Source organism: Phlebotomus papatasi, chromosome 2 (genome assembly GCF_024763615.1).
Source record: "Phlebotomus papatasi isolate M1 chromosome 2, Ppap_2.1, whole genome shotgun sequence".
Classification (NCBI taxonomy): Eukaryota; Metazoa; Arthropoda; class Insecta; order Diptera; family Psychodidae; genus Phlebotomus; species Phlebotomus papatasi.
In genome coordinates, this window is record NC_077223.1 from 98,050,637 (window position 1) to 98,069,295 (window position 18,659).

General features: G+C 31.8%; 1 protein-coding gene across 1 annotated transcript in view; it reads right to left on the bottom strand.

The window, feature by feature from the left end:
• The window catches only part of LOC129800337 (elongation of very long chain fatty acids protein 6), a 32,939-nt gene extending 16,724 nt beyond the window's left edge, over positions 1-16,215 (bottom strand). The window contains exon 1 of the mRNA XM_055844656.1: positions 15,680-16,215. Coding sequence (XP_055700631.1) covers positions 15,680-15,846 — 167 coding nt within the window. The 5' untranslated portion in view covers positions 15,847-16,215. The remainder of the gene's footprint in view (positions 1-15,679) is intronic.
• Positions 16,216-18,659: the final 2,444 nt, after the last annotated feature.

Sequence of the window (18,659 nt, forward strand, 5' to 3'; positions counted from 1 at the left end):
GTTCCACATGAAAAAAAACTCTTTCACAAGCACCCACACATCATCTTATAAATAACATCACTTCAGTAAATTGTCTACAAATGCATTTAAATGAGACACAAGTGATTTTTTTCTAAAAGGAAATATCAACTTCTTTCCATACCATAATCATATAACGAAACATAAATAGCTAAATAGCGCGATGTTTTTTTGTCATCTTCAAAATCAAAACTATGTGATTAATATTTACTCTAAAGTCTCTTTGCAAAAGACTCAGCAAAGGACAGACCAAAAAGAAGCAAAAATTTGATTAGTATAGAAAGTTCACATGGTTTGTTTAAAAAGAGCGACACACTTTCACGACTCTCTCACTGTATCAATTATTATAATGGATTTCTGCAAATGTGTGTGTCAGGTTTAAATAAACCGCGCATTATACAATTTGCACTTTTAATTACTATTGTGAAAATAATATAAAAGGAAATTATACATTGCCATCAATGATAGTAAATGATTTATAGAACTTCACAAGACGTTTAAGTGTCTTTTAACATTGTATGTAATGGATTTTATTATTTAATTATTACGTGTATTCACACTCAATAAAAATCCACTAACAAAGACAGAATGTAAAATATATTCAATATATTCGAGTATTACTAAAAGTTAAATACATTCTTTTATAATTAATCACAAACAGCAATGAGTCCTTTTCTTTAAATTCCCTTTCTTACAAATTGAGTCCAAAAGTAGAATTCATTTTAGTATTAAATTTATATGTCTACTAGAACAAATATATTTAAATACATTGAAGTCTTAAGGCGTCTACACAATGAGAGCAGTTTTCGTCAAAAGTTGCATTTTTGACAGAAATTTGACGTTTCCACCTACAAGGCTGCAGGGAATTTCCTTCAAAAAAGCAATTTTTGACAAAAATTGCTCCCAATGTGTAGAGGACATTAGGGTGTCTTGTCTACACATTGTAAGCATTTTTTGTCAAAAATTGCTCTTTTGAAGGAACTCGTCCGCACTGTTGTAGGTAGAAACGTCAAAATTCTGTCAAAAAAGCGATTTTTGACGAAAATTTCTTCCAATGTGTAGAGGCTTTTAGCTCAAAGGATTGAGTTGCAGCTATAAAACTTATCCTCTTATATTGACAGCAAAATGTTAAAACTAAGAATAACTTCAGTCGTACTCTGCGGATTAGTGTTATGTTCTAGAGAGACATATTTACGACTTAAGCCAAAAGACGACATAATGTAATTATAATTAAGAAAAAATGATTTGGCTAAATTCTTATCAGTATCCCATTAACTAAGAGAGAAGAATTAGTCAGAAACTGAAGAAAACGTAATCAAATCATTATTACGTTAAGCCGTCTTACCTAAGACCCGTCTTGAACCTAAGTCATAAGTGTGTCTAAGGCATTATCCTAGAGCTAAAGTTCACCCTGGTTCAAATTTTTTCGTATATAAGAAAGTGGAATAGTGTTTTAATGTATTTTTTCTCATACAGTAACCTCATGTTTTTGGTATGCCGTGTATGCCAGTAAAATGTTCTACAGAAAAATTGACATTTAATGTCAATTCATCAATTTTTTTCATTCAAATTAGCAAGTTTCCACTTTGGCAACTTAAATGCCTATATATTTTTTTCAAATCCATTAATGCGCAAATCGTTTAAATTTCCTATCATTTAACCGTATTTTTTGGAAGAATTTACGGACAAATGATGTGATAACTTTATTACATCGTTAAGGTAAAAATAAGAATTATTTCACGTTAAAACATTAGAAGTAACCAATAAATTTAACTTAGAATATCCTTAGAATCTCCTACCCGGAACTGCCCCTAGAAGTCGATCGTCAGACCTTTTTTTTAGAGCAAATTATTACAAATATCTTCTGTTTAATTTTAGTTTCGATCATTAAATAAATAAATGTTCTCTGATAAGGTCACTTTACCAAATACCGGCATAGTTGCATCTAAGTGTCAAGGTCTTAAGTTTGAAACATCATATTTTTTAATACAAATAGATTATTTTGTAACTTCTTTTTAAGGAGTTTTGCTTGAAATCTTGCAGATGGTTTATCTTCTTTGTTTTCTCTAAAGTCATTCTAAATACATTTTAAAATGAATAAAAATATAGTAATAGCTGTGGGTAATATTTCGGTCACCTTGATTCTCATAGTTTCTTGCTCTTCTGGAATTTTTCCAGTCTTTTCTACATCATCTCGTTCGTCGAAGAGACACCTTTTTATTTTTTTATCTCTAGAGCGTGCAAAAACTCAAAATTCATAAAAATTTGAGGAACAAAAGAAGTGGCCGAAATTGCAAGCTGGCCAATATTTGGTACAGTCCCCCTATGGATCTCGATTTTTTGATTTCATAATACCAGAATTGAAGTTTTCTTTATTCGCATCTTGTTTTTCGGTTTTAGAATTGAGACCTATATTTACCAATTTTAATAATTTAAAATGAATCTAAGCGTTACAAATTATTTACACTCTAGATAGATACTTTGTTACACGTGTAGAATAAATGTATTTAAAGAGAAATACACGTGCAGTGCATATAACATCATCATTGGGTATTTACTATGAATTGAACACAACAAAAGCTCTGAATATAAAGTGCAAGAAAGTGTCTGGAAAGAGATCCAATGTATTTCCCCAAGCATCTGTCATGTCATTAAACATAATGAACGCTAAATGCTTTACAAAAATGTCCCCACTAGGAGGAACATTTAAATCACCAGAGTGCTGTTTTTCCTACAATAATTAATTACTAAAAATCTTACATATACCTGGGCAAAAAAGTCCCAAACTGTCTGTTTATTGTCATCGAATGGCATTGTAAAAATTTTACAATGAAATAAAAAAGACAATTAACATCTTTTTCCCCACTTTCCGTGCTTTTTTTCTACTTTACTCAAAAACCAATATCTCCAAGACGAAGCAGAGATTAATGCGAAAAGAAACAAATAATTATAAATGAATATGACACATCTTGGAAATTCTGAAGAGCACTGACTAAATCATATTTTACTGACGAGAAAAAGAGACTAGTTTAAATATACAAATAAGGAAAAATGGCATAAGACTGACGAAAATAAAGAGTTTTGTGAACTTAAAATCTCACACACAATAATATATTCTTCTTTTTTCTTCAAGGTGAACGAGAAATAAATTTTCCTCAATAGTCGGATGTTTCTAAAAGCCATCTTTTTTACTATTATTGGCTTTCCTATAGAAATATGTAAAATATATTAAAAAAAAGAATTCTAGATTAAATAATTACTCAATATATTTACAATGCTCGTCTTGTGGTTGTACTTTTAAACTTGAAGAATAGTGTGAGCAGAATAATTTATTTCTGCTTAAATGATCTCACTGATGGACCTCAACCACTTCCATTTTCTAAGCTTCAACTTCTTCCTCTTCCATATAACTTTGTTGTTTGTGTTACTTTTGGCAACAATTTTGCTATAACTGATTAAATTCGTGAAATGCTTCTGAGAATTGAAGAATTGACCATCCCCTATAGCAGCATACTCAAACACTTCTCAAAGTTTAGTAATACGATTTTTTGCTACATGAAGTGTTGACAAAATTATTAAATATTAATAATAATGCTGGAAAATCATCCCCTATAATAAGATACCCAAAGAGGATTTGAATTCGGGATACTTGTATCATAGAGTGAGTGCTCTACCATGACCCACTATGTACCCACAAAATTAATTACTCCTCAGTAATGTATATTTAATAAAATCTTTTATTCTCTCCTTAAAACAAAATAAGTTAGAGGAAACGACAAGTGTAACAATTTAATTTTATTATTCATCTTGTAATATCACTTAAAACTTAATTAAGGATGTTTGAGTTATAATTAAGTATTAAACGTTTTAAATAAAATATCGCCCTTAACATTTTTCCTTATCTGTATAGGGTAAGTGTGCCAAATTTCGGCATAGTTGCATGCAAGCGCCAAAGTCTCAAGTTTGAAATGTAATATCTTTAATAGAAATTGATTTTTTTCATTCCTTCTATTTAAGGAGTGTCACTTAGAGCCTTGTAGAAAGTTTATCGTCTTTATTTACTTTAAAATCATTCTTAATACATTTTAAAATGAATAAAAATGTAAACATAGCTTTGGTGCCCTATTTCGGCCACCTTCACTCTCATAGTTCTTGCCCTTCGGGAATTCTTCGAATGTCTTTTTCACGTCATCTCGTTTGTCGAAGCTACGTTTTTGCATTGTATAATCTCTAGATTATATAAAAACTAAAAATTCATGGAAATTTGAGGAAAAAAAAGGTGGCCGGAATTGCAAGCTGGCCGGAATTGCAAGCTGGCCGGAATTTGGCACACTTACCCTAATATATTTGACAAATTTTTTAAACCGCAACTCGTGTTTTTTTACATAATAATAATAATAAAAATGACACACAACACTGCATTAATTAAAAAGGGTGTATTCCATGTAATTAGGATTTTTTCTTCGTAATGACAATTTTTCAATTCTGTATAGCTAGAATAGTTTACAAAAGGAAAACAAGATGTTGTACTGATAGTTAAATTAAATAAAAAAAAATGAAACAGTTTAAACTCTTTCAGGAAAGCTATCGAACTAAAATCCTGGTTCACTCAGAATGTCACCGCTAATTGACTATAAAATTTGAATCTGAAAACCAAGTAATTTTTCTTTTATGAAATAATGAAAAACTCTTCAATTGCTTAATTAAACCATGATTCCGACAATTTGAAGCTGTTAATTATAGAAAAGAGCTTAGTCAAATTCTTTTTTAAAAGTTATGTTTATTTTCTTCCCTTTTGAGAAAAAGCATAGGGAAGGGTGTGGCAGTTTAACAACGGGGCAGTTTCAATTTTTGCATATTCTTCTTATCCCTTTGAAAGGAATCGGATAAAACCTTTATGTTATTGAAGAGATAACTGAGACCCATGTTCATAAAAATAATTAATTTCGTGACGCTTCTCGGTTGAATTCTGTAATTGATTTTATAAAACTGCATCAAAATGAAACTTTGTAATGTTTTATTTTCAACAATTTCTGAACTATTGCACTTATCTATCGAAGTAATATAATAGTATTAAATTACCAGTAGTTTTATGATTATTATAAGGTATTTAGCGTTGCATGAAATATAAGACGGTTTTGACAATTTTCAATTGAGTTCCGAAAGTTCGTGAGGGGCAGTTTCATGCAAGCATACGGAGAAGTTTCCAGTGTCTAACAATTTACTTTTTAAATCAAAATTAACTTAAAATGATGATTTAAAACGTTTTGTAGCTGTTTTTGTCGATAAAATTCGGAATTATGGAAAGTAGTATTTCCTAAAAGTTCATAAAAAAATTAAAAAAAATAATCTTTCAGTGTTTGTTAAGTGCTTAAAAATGATGAATTTAATTGTTATAATATATTTTCAGAATGTTTTCAGCAAGATATTGTAAAATTATTTTAGTATTATAAAAATTCAACACTTTAAAATACTATTATAAAACTGTTATACTAAAAAGAACATATTCTAAGGCGATATGATGAACCAACAATGTACAGAATTAGCTTATCACTACAAAAGACATTTCTTTCGTAGAAAAATTCAAAGAAAATTGCTCAATTAATGAGAAATTGGCTTGGAAATCTTTGGTGATATTTTATTTTCTCTGTATGATCAATTAGTGTTCAAATTCTGTTATAAAGTTCTTGTTCGATTATATTTTTAGGTTTTAGAGTCTTAGAAGAGTTTAAAATAGTAATTTTAATCAATTTTCCTATAAACACGTTTTATCTTTATCAAAAATTGCCTGATATTAATCTTGAAATTGCCCCGCAATGGGGGACTTTCACACATTCTGTCTTTCAAGTGAAATGAATTTCTCCACAATAGACTAATGAAATTAAAGGATTATTGTTATTATTTTTATTCACCCTAAACCCAACTATAATTCACAGAATATACAAAGTTTTACTTCTGTTTATCATCTTTTTGCAAAATGGTCCCAAAATCCATTTTGCGATTTAGGGGTGAAACTGCCCCACCCTCCCATATTTTTTTTGTTTTTCTCAAATTGTATGACTTAAATAGTCTTATATTCTATTAATCCACGTGGTGTACAATAATTTAAAAGGACGGGAAATGAATAATTTTTAATTAATTGACTTTCTTGACCTTAAAAAGCTAACAAGATCAAATTGTGGAATTAAACATACGACAAAACGACCAAAAACGGTCTGTAGGTTTAGTGTTTACGAACTACTGTAACAACAAGTATATTAGAACATTTTAGAAATAAAGATTCAAACGCGTTTTTGTGTTTTTTAATGTTTAACCCTAATTTTAGATTTCTTAGGGCTTGAAATTACAATTCAAAAACGTTCTAAATCTTCAAAACCTGTTAAAATACGCAAAACTCTTAAGCTAAGGTTATTGACATGATTATTTTACTCATGAAATATTGTTTTTACAAGTTGAAGTTAAAAAAAAACTGAATAGAATATTAATCACCAAAATGGGACTTAATGTAAAATGGAAAAAGACATCAAACTTTTTTATGCAGTCTTTCAACAAAAATATTCCTTCTTGGGCATTTTAAGTAAGTTCACTGGCCTGTCTCAAGAATTTCAGTAAAAAATGAAGAAAAAAAATCTTATATCTTAAAAGATCCCGAGTCATGATATTTTTTCCTCAAAGCTGCAATGCTCATTTTTGCATGGATTTGAGAGTAATAAAACAATAAAAATCTCCAATGAAGATTGATGGTTGAATTTGGAAGTATAGTAATACCAGCAATAAAAAATTGCACAAAAATCATATAATGTGAATGCAATAAATTTTGTACATCTTATATGCCGCAGTCGATTAGTCAAAAATACCTCAAAGATCCTCAAGATTGTGTATAATTTTTTTTTTATTTAACGATATCTTTCATTCAGTTTTTCGTATCTCCAGAAGACTGGTGAAGAGGAATTACTCGAAATATCCCTTTCAATTGAAGTTCAAGAGAACAAAACCACAATAAATCATCTTGGTGAATTACCTTATCAAAGAATCAGTATAAGATAAAATTGTGTCTTACACACCGCAAACACGTGTATTAGACCTTTCCTATTGTTCTTTTAAAATTTTCTGCTCATTTTACTCACAAATTGCAATGAAAAAAATTAGAAAAGAATTTTAAACCGTATGGTGTGTCATTGATATATTCAAAATTAGCACATCGAAGGTGAAAAGAGTTAAGAAAATCTCTTTTTGAGTATATAAATTTATTCCCATGCAATAAATTGGAACATTTGAAGTCTATAGGAATGGAAAGTTGACTGAAAATAAAAAGATTTCTAAAGAAAAACCACGTGTGATTTTCTAAAAAGCTATATTTACAAATACATCGGAGCTTAAATTGCTAATTATGTAATTTTTCCTCTTCTCTATTGCTTTTTCTCTGCATTTATTCATTTTCTTATTCAATCTGAAATATTTTTCTGTCTATATAAAACTGTATCGAACTTTTCTGTTGATGAGAATTTTCTCACTCAATGTTGAAAAGTTAATTGTTCTTTGGTAATCAAGTATTTATTTACGTGTAATTGATAGAGCCATATTGCACATAATGACTTTATTGTTCAAAAAAAAAAGAACTTTATACATAATAATCCTTCGATTTTGAAATATGTATTTCAATATCCCTTCCAACCCCAAAGGGATCATAATTGGTACACTAAGAAAAAAAACCTGTAGAGTTGAAACAACTCTATCGGCGAGTTGAATTAACTGGTCGGATATCGATATACTTCTTATTAATCTTTCTCGATATAAAATATCATCTCGACTGAAGTATATGCTTAAATGTTTCCTGTTTAAGAATAGATACGAAAAGGCAAAGAACAAGAACAAGAACTTTGCGAAAAGCTGTGTGCTCAGTGTTCAATACAGAACTGACTGTCTGAGCAGTCAATGCTATCAACTTTTCCTAAATTCTTAACGCAATATTTCCAATTCTACCTAACCAAATTTAATGATCCAACATACTAGAACAAATTTAAGGTATAGGGAAAACGTAGGGCGTTTTATTCTCTAAATTGAATCCCGGCACACCTTTTAGATCGGAAAAATATCATGAAATCAAAATTAACATCCTCTTCATTCTCAAACATTTTCCATATCCTTCTCACTCTTTCATGCACTCAAAATTCGATTAACACTTTAACCCTTTAAGGACGATTGGAACACCGGTGTTCCATAAAGAATATAATTTTTCCTGGGGTGACATGATAATTCTCTCTAATTGTCCCATCGCTAGTGTCGAGTGTCAATTATGGGCGATCGAGATGATAACCCGCATTTTTTGTCGCTAGTGTCGATAATTCTCGCTACTAATTTATCGACACATCTAGAGCTGTCGATTTGTACCCTCGAAGTGAAATTTAGAGAAGATTTTAACATGTTTTTAGTAAGTAAATGCCCTCATTTATTTTATATTTATTAAATTTTATTAATATTAAGTAGTTATAATTCTTGTGAAATTTTGTTTGTTTTGCACGGAATAACCTCAGGCAAATTTGATACGAAAATTTATGTTCTGTTGATTCTGCACAACCACAAAATATTTTTGGACCATCCGGGAAAGGCTTATCAGAGGATGATCTTATTATATTCAGTGATAGAGTTTGACACACTGTCCAGGAAGTTGATGGAGATGTTTCTCATGGATTCGTTCTCGTGAGATTTAATTTCACAGAGTAGGAAATGGTCACATATGCGTGTGCCTCCGTCAGATCTTTTACTCCTCCTTGCCAAATTTAAAACACTATAAGCCACCAGAAATCACCGCGACTGATAAGATGAAAAATAATTCCTTAAATTTCTGGAGTCATTTGTTCAGTGACTGACTTGCAGCAAGTTTGAGTGTCAATTATTGTGTGAGAATGTAAGAGACAAAGTGAAAAAATCTGCGTAAGGCAGAAATTATTATGTATAGATAATTTTTTAACTTGCATTCCTTCCGAAAGCTCCAGAGTTGTTTTTATACCGTAATTTTCTTATCCTCGCTCCAAATGAAAGATGAGCTTCCGGGGCTTCCTCAATAGCCCAATTTCCAAAAAATATAATTTATGGGTTGACTATTTTAACTTCTTAAAATTAATAAAATCACTGAAATACTCCGATTGCAAAATCAAAACAAGCGAGAATGGGGTTATGTTTCACTGTCCCAAAGTGTCACAATAACGAGCCGACAATGCGTGAAAAGCCGACACTCATTTTATCTTATCATTTGGATTTAACGATACTAGAGATTCGATAGTATCGAATCGATACTAGCGAGAGTCAAAGTTATCATTTCACCCCTGATTGCCTAAAGTTATGTTTTTTCTTATGCCTATACATAATTGTAAAGTAGTAGGTTGAAGGAATCCAGAATATTTTTGCAAGTCTCTAGCTATTTGCTATGTAGTAAATATTTAAGCTCAAAAATGGCGAATTTTTAAATTCTCAAATTCATATTTGATTTTATTTATTTTTTATACTTCCAATTTTTTTAAGCAAAACCCTTTTGGCATTGAAAACTACATTACTCATACATAATATTTTTCATTAAAGCGAAAAATATTATTCATTGGTATTGTCAGAAAAATTACTTAAATTTTTGGGCTATTTTTGTCCCTATCGTTCATATAAGCACAAAATACACCGAATCAGACTCTGTTGGACTTTCCAAGGTTAGATGTAAGACTTATCATTGATTATGTTTCACAGTTTAATTTTAATTGTTGATTTTCTTCAGTCTGTAAAAAGTGTCTCGTCGTTAACCCTTTAAGAACGAGAAGGTCAAAAATTGAGGGTCAGAAAAAATCATTTTTTCTAACATTTTAGAGCAAAATATAATTTTAAAAGACCGTAGGAAAAGTTTCATATTTGGGTCACCGGTGACCCAATCGTCCTTAAAGGGTTAAAACTAAATTGAGTTTGTTGTGATGTTCAAAAGAAGAAGAAGAGTCTGAAGAGAGGGTTAGACATATGCAAAACGTTTGAGAAAGAAAAGAATGTGAATTTAGATTACGTGAAAACATCCTAATCTAAAAGGTGTGACCTCACACAAAGCCTTAAGAAACACATAACCTCAAATTTTTAGCTCCAAAATCAAAAGTTCGAGTATGCCGCAAAGCCGAGATGCTTTCTACTCCCTTTTTATCAATCTCAAATTCCGACAGATATTAGCAATTATTTTACATATGCATGCGATAAATACCAGACAAATACCATTTAACACTCTTTCATTAGTAACTGCCGCTCTTTTTTTTTCCTCCACCGTCGACATTGAGTGAAAGTGAATAGAAATTTTTTGGAGACTTTTCTCGCGACATCTCACTTTGGCTATCGCCAAAAATAAAAAAAAAGAGGGTCAAAAACTTTTCATTTGAGACTTCACTTAGCTCATTTCAGTGATTGTGCATCCTCCGCTGATGACGCAATTCCATTATATTAGAGAGACACTATACTAAAATTGTCATAGCTATTTCAGATGGCACATAGCTATTTATAAGAATGAATTTTTTATTGGACACTTCCGCCACTGGTCGAGCATGTGGCATATTTCCTAACATTGCAATTGATCACACTGTGCTAAATATTACTTCTCACATGGTGTGATTTGCATTTGAGACACCCTCTGCTAAGGCGCCAAATTGCCAGTGGCGTGAGATCCCCAACCTTCCGCGTGAGTCGCTGCAATGTCCCAACACCCAACCCCCCATATTGAGCCACATGCACAACTCCTTTCCCACGGACTTTAACCCGAGGACACTTCATTTGCATTCAACCACAGGTATTACCATTTAGCACACGGTAAATCTCAAAACGACGTAGATTACTCAAAACTTCTGATAATGTCATAGTAAGTTTTTTCACGATAAACTTTACAATTTAATTAATATAAGTTGTTTGAATTGTAAACCACAGAAGATATTACTGGAAATTCTCGTGCGTAAGAGCAAAAATTTATGACGTATTAAGTGCCTATATAAAATATCTTTGCATAATCGACTTTACTATTGACAATTCCATAAATCAAATAGGAAAACACTCATCTTTTCAATATCCCATGATTAAAGAGTTTGAACTCACTATCCGCAAAACTTTTCCCCTTTAAAACTGACATAGTTTCAATATCTTAAATTTCAGTCTTGAAGTTATGAATATATCTAGCGATACCTTGATTTTGTAACACCTTCATAACGTAACTGCATTTTGATTAGGGGAAGGATTCATTAAAAGAATACGGGAAAAATATGAAGTGTTCGAAGCCATAGTGCGAAACCTGAAAGCCTTCGACTCTACACCGATCTTTTTGGATACATTTTCCTAGAAGATCTCTTAAATTTAAGCAATTCAAATAATGTTTCTGAGAGAATTTTAAAATCAAATCAGCTTTTTTAGAAACATTCCCGTGTTTGTAAAAATATTTTCGAGTTTGCAGCAATGTTTCAAAAGTTATAACCATGTTTTTCCGATCTCTAGATGCTTTTAAATTTTTCTAATAACTTAATCTAGTAAAGAAACATTTTCTACTTCTCTGGGAATGTTTACAAGTTGTTATGTTGTTGGAAATATTTTTGTATTTATAGAATTCTAGAATTTAAATTCTTTACTGTCCATGAATATTTAGTACTTCTGACTAACTTTTCGTATTCTTTGAATTTCCACAACACTAATAAATAGTAAAAAATAAATAAATATTTTGTTATTATTATTAATAAGTATTTATTTCAATCAAAGCTGATAGGGTCCACCCCTCTTACATGGTTTGATTAGAGAAAATGAAGAAAACAAAGTTACAAGAAAAGACGGGTTCCGGTCAAAATCCCGAAAGCCAAAATCTCGAATTCTTAAGAGTTGTCATAGTTACTCTCACGATTGCATCCGCACTTGCTGGAGGCAAAGGGAAATCTTCTGTGGCTTGGGAAATTATTCTAAACATTTTCCTCCATATAATTTCATCCCTTTCAGGATTTTGAAAATTCGGGATTTTGGCTTTCGGGATTTTGACCTTTTCGGGAGATTGGTTTTCGGGATTTTTGCTTTAGGGATTTTGGCTGCCACCGATAAAATTATAGACAAAATGAAATCAAAAATTCAAGATTAGTTTGACTCGATCTGGTAGAATCTAGCAATGCCAACTAGTTTGAATCTGGCATGCAAGGGAAGGGAGTTAAACAAGACAACTCCGTCTAACTGCTTAAAAATATTAGAAGAACTTATTCAAGAAGCAATTTTTACAGGCCTCTACTCATTGCGAACAACCTTCGTTAAATATTGCCTTTTTGAAGGAAATCATCTGTACTGCTGTAAAGGGCCTCTAGATATTAGGAGTATTAATCGTCAAAATTTGCTTTTTTGAAGATAATCGTCTGCACAGGTGCAGCTACAATAAAATACAATTTTAGAGGAAAATTGCTCCGAAATGTATAGAGGCCTTAACTCTTTCCGGACCGCAGCATATGCTGCAAGCAAATTTCACAATTTTTAATCAAAAATATCTAAGCGCAGGAATTAATTGAGGTCCTACAAAAAATATGTCACATTTGGACATCCTTATAGTTTGTAATCATCCACAAAAATAGGATTTTTATCAGTTCTGAATATTTAAAAAACATTGTTTTTCACAGAACATTCATATGCTGCTTTGGGTACTCTCGTCCAAAAAGAGACGAAAGAGTTAAGCAGGTCCAGGGCGTTATAGAAGCAACATTCTTAAAACTTGATTATAGCGTTTTTGGTTCCGTCACTACCGACCTCTACACATTGGGCGGAATTTTTCTCAAAAATTAGATTTTTGATAGAAATTTGACGTTTCCACCTATACAAAACTACAGGTATATTCCTTCAAAAAATCAAATTTTGACAAAAACTGCTTGGAATATGTCGCTCCTTGGAAATTACAAGAGGCCAACTAATTTTCGGCCATTCTTCAGGAGACAGCATGAAAGATTCAACTTTGTGTAAATAAGTATCTCAATTTAATGACTGAACAAAAACAATTTATTTCTTTTCTATTTGTATGAGCACTAATATAAACATCGAAACTTTTATATTTTTACCTTTCAAAATATGTTTTTGAATAAGTTAGCTCCTTGTCGTTCTAAATGATGTGCAAATTTTGCTGAAATTAGAATGACAAGGGATCAACTTGCTTGAGTTAGTCCCCTGTTTCACAAAAATTTGAAGATGAATATATTTTGTGCCCCTTTACTTGAAACAAAAATTTTACAAGTATTCAAAAAGATTAAAATTTTGAAGAACTTTTCTAATACCTAAATTCCCTAAATTTAATGACATATCATCTGAAAATTTATTAAATTGTCTTTCTAAGTGCATTAGAATCTTAAAATCGCAAAAAAGTGAGTTGAACCCTTGTAATTTCCAAGGAGCGATAGAGAGGCCACAACTAAAAGTAAAATAACGCACTCTCAAAGGACTTTTTTTTAAAGCTTCTATAGGAATTTTAGAACAAAATTCTCATAAAAAGCCTTTTAAAGGTTCAATAAGAGACTTGGCAAATGATTAATCCTGTACGTCTTATAAGACAACAATTTTGCTTCCTGATATTTATTTATTTTCTGAATGGTTTTACTTTGAAACACTTCAATTCCCCCGAGAAAGAACTTATTAAATGTTATAAGATTTTTAATTAGCTTTAACTCAAAGGAAAATATGGATATTCTGGAGAAAAAAAAACAATGTTTTTAATCAGGACCGATAAAAATTTAATTCTTGTGGATTATTACAAATTATATGGAAGTCTAAATCTAGAATATTTTTATAGGATCTCGATTAATTCCTGAGATAATATATTTTTAACTAAAAAATATGAAAATAAAAATAATTTCAATTTGAAAAAATATATGCAGAGAGATGTTATATGAATCTTGATTATATCCTAAGTTCAGGGAGCTGATTACAGTGACTTTTTTCTCACTTTTGAAATTGTCACAAGGTTCACACTAAGGGCCTTGACAGACCTGAAGACTAGCCGAGAGACGGCTTAGTGTAATTATACTCGACATAATGGTTAAACTTCATTTCCATCATTTTCCACTAAGTCGTCTCTCGGCTTAAGTCGTAAGTGTGTCTAGGGCATAAGCGTCTGAATCGCATTTATAAAAAGCTCTGTGACAAATTACTCACTGGGCACTTAAAATGTACTGATTTTGATTCTCACAGGATTCTCATTTTGCTGCTGAATCGCATTTTGAGAGCTTTTGTGACTTTTTTCTCACCAAAACTTCTCACTGACATTCTCAAAGGTCTGTTGAATCCACCCCCAGAAGGGTGTTTCCAATTTTACCTTAAAGTATTTCTGTATTTAAAAGTTTAAAAGATTCTCCTGACCGATTAAAAGATCTAAGATTATTTTAAAGATTTCTCTCTTAAGGGCCTGATTTCAAAATTAACAAAAAAATCCCAGTTACGACATTGTGTGATACAAACGACAAAATCCTATTCTATAATATTAAAAATGCTCTTTCAAATTTTTAAATAAACTTGTCTAGACGAATATTACGTCTTAAAAATGCAAATGACTTTAATTAAATCGATGGCATAAACAAAATTTCTACAGTAGGAGGATTTATCAATTAATTTATACAAAATTGGATTCAGAAATTCTTAACAATTCTAAACCGGATCGAATCTTTGAATGACGAATCATTTATCTCAATGAAATAATTCTTATGGTGCGATGATGCTAGTTTGAACAAGTTTTATCAATTAGGCAGATATTATTTGACTATTTAGGTTCATGGAATCTATAATGTCCCGATTGATCGGTAAATCGCGACTAGGAGACACTTGCGGAGATTTACAGAACTTTCCTTGTTTTGAAAAGTTATAAAATGATCTTCTTTTTAATATTCTAAATTTTTAGTCGATTTTAGTGAATTAATTTTTGGATTAAATCCGAAATCAGACTCTATAAGATCCAATTGGTTAATTAATAATCACACTAACAAGAAGCTAATAAGCATTGTCTGATAATTTCCCACGATAGAATTCTAGGTGTCCTCGCCGAGAAGATGGCAAAGAGGGTGTCCGGGTTATGAGAATCAAAAGAAATTTCCCACCCACATAAGCCGATGACTAATAGATGCCTTTTCTGGGCAAACAAGACACGGGGAGCAGGTGATTGTTGTCTTTTTGAGGGGATTTCCTCAGCAAAAAAAGACACCAACGTGACTTTCTGTACGCAAACACATTCTTCATCACCTTGCCCATCACCTGAGCCAACCTCAATTCGCCCCATGGCACTCAATTTTGGTGGTATTTGGTCTTTTTTCACGGACCCTCCAATCGCCACGACATAACCTCAAATATCATGCGAAAATCACCCGATTTCCAGCGGACTTACTCTCTCACTCTCCACGTTGAACTCGTGGAGGCACAAACTTTCTTTTCTCAGCGGCAGTGAGAAAAGAGCCCGGAAAGTGTCTGGGAAGAGCGTCTGAGTGACTCTGGTGCAATTTATAATCATTTTTGTGGGTAAGAAAAAAAATCTCTGTCAGTGGGCATATGGAAAATGGGGTTAGGGGCGTTTTCCTCTCTGATATCACACACCTTTCCTCTCTTCTTATAAGAGCAATTGCAAAATGTTCCGTGTTCACACACACATTTTCTTTTCATCACTTACTTTGGTCTATTGAGCATAAACTGTTGGCCCCCAAATATTACAAGCATATATATTCCAGATGAGTAGAACACCCATGTCCAGTTCCTGAGCATCCAGTGGCGTGTGTCCTCGTGTATAAAGTCATTTTCAAAATCGAAAACGAAGGAATAATTTGGTGCCAATTCCATGTTTGATGAAAGGGGAGGGTTTGCGCGTGATCTTCAAAAAAAAACTTAATTTCTTTCGTATCAGCACAATTAAATTGTCTTTTGCTATTGTTTTCCTTTTGGGTGTCTATGAAGCAAAATATCAGAAAGAAATTATTACACTGCACACGCGAAAATATATGATTTGGCTTCAAAATGCGGACACACACGGCAAAATCTTCTCTCTTGTACACTCTCTACTGCAACACTGTACATAAAAAATTTGACCGGCTGCAAGTGGAAACACATCCAGCCACCTTCGCAAACTAAATCGAACTGATGTCGTTGGCGCACACGCACACCTCGCCTTCTGATCTTTTCCCCACTTGGATTGTCATTTTTTTTCTTCAGGAAATGGTGAATTATGCGGTGAGTATAACTACAAGAAACAGCCAAGACACAATCTGTTATACATGTCCGATGGGGAATCAAAGAAAATAAATCACAATGGAAACTTTTAGGATAAATCCAACGTCTTTCCATGTACGTGAAGAATTCTTAAACTATTTTATTTTTTTCGTTTCCTTGAGAAAAAAATTTTAAAAATAAAAATATTATAAGGATTATAAGGTAAATGGTAAAGTATCCTCGAGTCGACCACTCTGGGCTCCTCAAGTCGATCAGTAGAAGATGGAAATATTTATTCAATTTATTTACATTTACAATAATATCGAATGATTTAACATCATAGGGTCAATTATTTCATAATTAATTCAAATCAGTGAAAATATCATAGAAATTGACCATAAAACACTGAAAAACCATAAAAAGACAGAGCGTTACTGTGTTATCACACTTGCACATTAAAATTTTAATATGATTCACATTAATTGTCGCTGATGAGAGTCCAAATGTGTAATTCGTGTATTTGAATCATTTTATATTCAAAATTTGATCTATTTGTTGATAAAAAGGTAGACTTGGCCCGCAAAATTTGATATAAATTGATTTATAGCATTAATGCGATTTTTTTTTAATGTGAAAAATATTTATGCTTTAGGTAATTTTAAACTTATTTTTGCAGGCCAAGTCCATTTCTCTATCAATAAAAAGAAAAACCCGAAATATTAAGTAACTCAAAGACACAAATAACATATTTGGACGCTCATAAGCGACAATTAATGTGAATCACATTAAAATTTTAATGTGCAAAAGTGATAACGCCGTTAAGGTATTTCTTAAAGAAAAATTCGCAATTTTTCATTAAATTTATGGCATACTTTTTGATATTCTTGACTTTTTCTTAAGAAATTATTTCAATTATTACCCTCACAGAATACTTGAGAATTCAAATTTTGAGTCTAATCGCAAGTTGAGGACTTAATCTTTACTTGTGCAAAAATTTTAGTACCATGACTAAGTTAAAGATTAATTTTATGTATTAAAATTGAAAGTGCATTTCAAATAAATTGTTCCTCAATTCAACCGGTCGACGAATCATAGCTAGTGAAGCTTTTTTCACTGGAATGTTGTTCTATACTTCTGAATGAATTCATAAAATGAGTTTCTCTATTTATTTTAATGATTAGTTAAATTTTAAGTGCTATTCATGATGTGTTAAACAAGTCAAAGTTAAAGAACCCCAGGCGGTCGAGTAGAGGTACACTGATATTGAAGTGGTCGAGTAGAGGAACACTTCACATTTTTGAAGCATTTAAATTTTTTTATAATTTAAAATTATATTATGACTAAATGAAGTTCACAATTAGATAGATAAGGATCTATTCACTATTCTATAGTTTTAGGCAAAAACCCTATCAAAAAACACATATTATAACGGTTTTTTTTCATAAGTTTTCCACAAAATCTATCGTTAAGTGGTCGACATAGGATACTTTACCTTATAAAATGTTGGAAGAAAAGCACAAAAAATTTCACATCACGCTTTGCATTGTATAACTGATTTTGTACTTAAGATAAGATTTTACCAGGGGTCAGTTCTCCATTTCGGATATTCCGATGCATCCAGGCCACCAATTGGGCCCCTTATGCTTCCCCACTCCTATTCTATCTTATCTCCCGATACGGGTAGCCGCTCAATATCACAGCTCTGTGGGCTATCAGTGCCGCTACTATATCACAGCATCCCTTCTCGGTGTGTGTTTGGGATCAGTGACAGCGAATATTTATCGACTGAAGTACCACTTTCATGTCGAAACTCGTTCTCGTACCAGCCTCTATTGTTTAGGCGGTTCACTTTTTTGCCAATATGCACCATTGACATTACTATTCATTCATTCACTGGACGAATTCAAAGCCGATATGGCATGAGAAATCTTTTTCTGCTGCTGCTCAGCTTTGAACCCCAGACCTCGCAGTCATAGAGCTACTACTCTATCCACTGACCCACTCGAGGCCCTGATTTTGTACTTAGTTACGCATAATTTTACGTTAAAAATTAGTTGAATTGATACATTTTTACAAATTTTAATAAAAAACTAAAATTTCTTGATCGACAAAAACTTATTAAAAAAATAGCATAAATGGGGTTGCTCAAGTTAATTTGTAATCAAGAAAAATATTGTTAAAATTGCTCATCAATTTCAATTTTCTAGCAATCATTTTTGTTGCCTATTGAACCCAATTGTTCTGATTAAATTTATTTACTCGTGCGTGATTTATATTATTTGTGGCAAAAATTGAACAAATACAGTGTATTAGTGATAAACTTGTTGAAAATGAGGCCTGAGGGTGAATTCTCAAATTCATGAATTTTTCACGTGATAAATTAATTCATAACTTTTAGATATTTAGATCGACTTTTGTGAGTATTTCATTAACTTTTCATATAGTGT